This window comes from Frankliniella occidentalis, unplaced genomic scaffold, assembly GCF_000697945.3.
Source record: "Frankliniella occidentalis isolate FOCC.00 unplaced genomic scaffold, Focc_3.1 Scaffold178, whole genome shotgun sequence".
NCBI classification, from domain to species: domain Eukaryota; kingdom Metazoa; phylum Arthropoda; class Insecta; order Thysanoptera; family Thripidae; genus Frankliniella; species Frankliniella occidentalis.
In genome coordinates, this window is record NW_026267304.1 from 188240 (window position 1) to 189877 (window position 1638).

At 57.5% G+C, this 1638-nt stretch overlaps 1 protein-coding gene across 1 annotated transcript in view; it reads left to right on the forward strand.

Annotated features, from left to right (window-relative positions):
- The window catches only part of LOC127750362 (neither inactivation nor afterpotential protein C-like), a 29537-nt gene that overhangs the window by 22194 nt on the left and 5705 nt on the right, over nt 1–1638 (forward strand). The window contains exon 12 of the mRNA XM_052271914.1: nt 455–584. Coding sequence (XP_052127874.1) covers nt 455–584 — 130 coding nt within the window. The remainder of the gene's footprint in view (nt 1–454; nt 585–1638) is intronic.

The window sequence follows — 1638 nt, forward strand, 5'->3', positions numbered from 1 at the left end:
CCCGGGACAACACCTGGCCGCGCACCTGGCCACACCTGCCCGGTTATGGCCGCAGTTAGCGTTACTGCAACGGGAAACGGCGATACGTAACGACCGGGGGCAGCGGGGGCGCGGCAGGACGAGGTTTATCTGGCCCCCCGGCCGAGGCGCGAGGGGTGCAGGCGGCGTCGCTATGCTGCCACTTGGAGCGCACACTTGTCGCGGGGAAATACCATACTCGGGCACGCGGCGCCAGGCGGCACCCGACCCGAGGAGGCGATGACGGGCAAGCACCCCCCGTAAAACGGGTACGACGCGCGACTGCGTCCACTCAGTATAAAACATACGCGCGTCAAAAGAACAAAGATCGAGAACAGGTCCGCAATATCTGACGAAAATTTGACTGAACTTTTACTGGCGTCTACTTTCGATCATCGGCTCGCAGTCAATAAAGCCGGTCCTTTATGCTCCACAGCGGGGGCCGACCGGCCGTGGGGCCCCCCGGCGGCAGGCGCCCCTTCAACCCGGTCGCCGAGCTGGAGCTGCGCGGCCACAAGACGCCCCGTCACCAGGAGGACTCGGACGACCCGCCCTTCAACTTCCAGGTAAGGTTCCTTCGGGGCGGCGTGGTGGGTGGAGCTGTCGGAAGTTATTTTCATCGGAAAAATTGACGCATACAAGAAACAAGAAAACTACTACAGAAAAACAGAGGAAATCTCAATTAAGGAAAAGGAAAAACTCAGCATAAAAATGAGAGAAAATCAGAAAAAATTAAGAAAATTCTAGTATGCGTGAATTTGTAGTGATGTACTGTACGCTGGGGAGCTGCTCGCGTCGCGCACTCTCCTCTCTCGGCCTCAGCCCGCCGGGCGGCGGGTAGGCCTCGCGCTGCGCACCGCTCTGCTCGCGCGGCCTACGCACCGGGCGGCTCCCGCTGGGCTGCTTCTTGTTCTCGTGTGGCGCCTTTTTTTCCTCAATCGCTTATTGAAGTTTTTGCTAAATTTTGCGCAAACATTTCTTCTCGTGCGATTCTGACATGGAGAAGATATCTGTGTGGGACTCGTTCCGCTCCTCCAGACACCGGGTCTGAGTCCTCCTCGCCTTCACCTTCTCCACGTTGCCCCCGCTCTCGAGACGAGAGCCTCTAAGCCACCTGTTTCACGGGGCTCTGAGTTGACAAACAGTCAGCGTTAGTGGACAGCTCCTTTTCCCCACAATCCCCATCACAACAGACGGACGCCCCCCCCTCGTAACCTCTTCACCCCTTCTGCAGCCACCTGCACCCCCTCCCCCCTCTCCCCCAGTGAGCTCGCGTGCAATCGGCCCCCCTCCTTCCCCCGCGGGTGTGCGGGCGGGGCGGAGCGGGGCGCGGTGCCCTGCCGAGGCCCGCTATCTCGTAGCAAGGGGCATAACTCACGACAAGAAAAACAGTGCCCCGGCGGTCGAATGCAGCCCTAACTCAAGGAATGCAGGCGCAATAAGAGCCACGGCCTTACTTAGTGCTTTTATTTGTATTTCTTCCGTGCGCGCGAGGTTTACCCATTCTTTCTTCTCGTCTTTCTCACTTGCAGCAACATTTGTTCTATTTCTTCTCATCCTCCTCTCTCGATATATTTGTTGTTGTTGTTGTTGTTGTTGTTGTTTTTTTGCCGTTGTTTT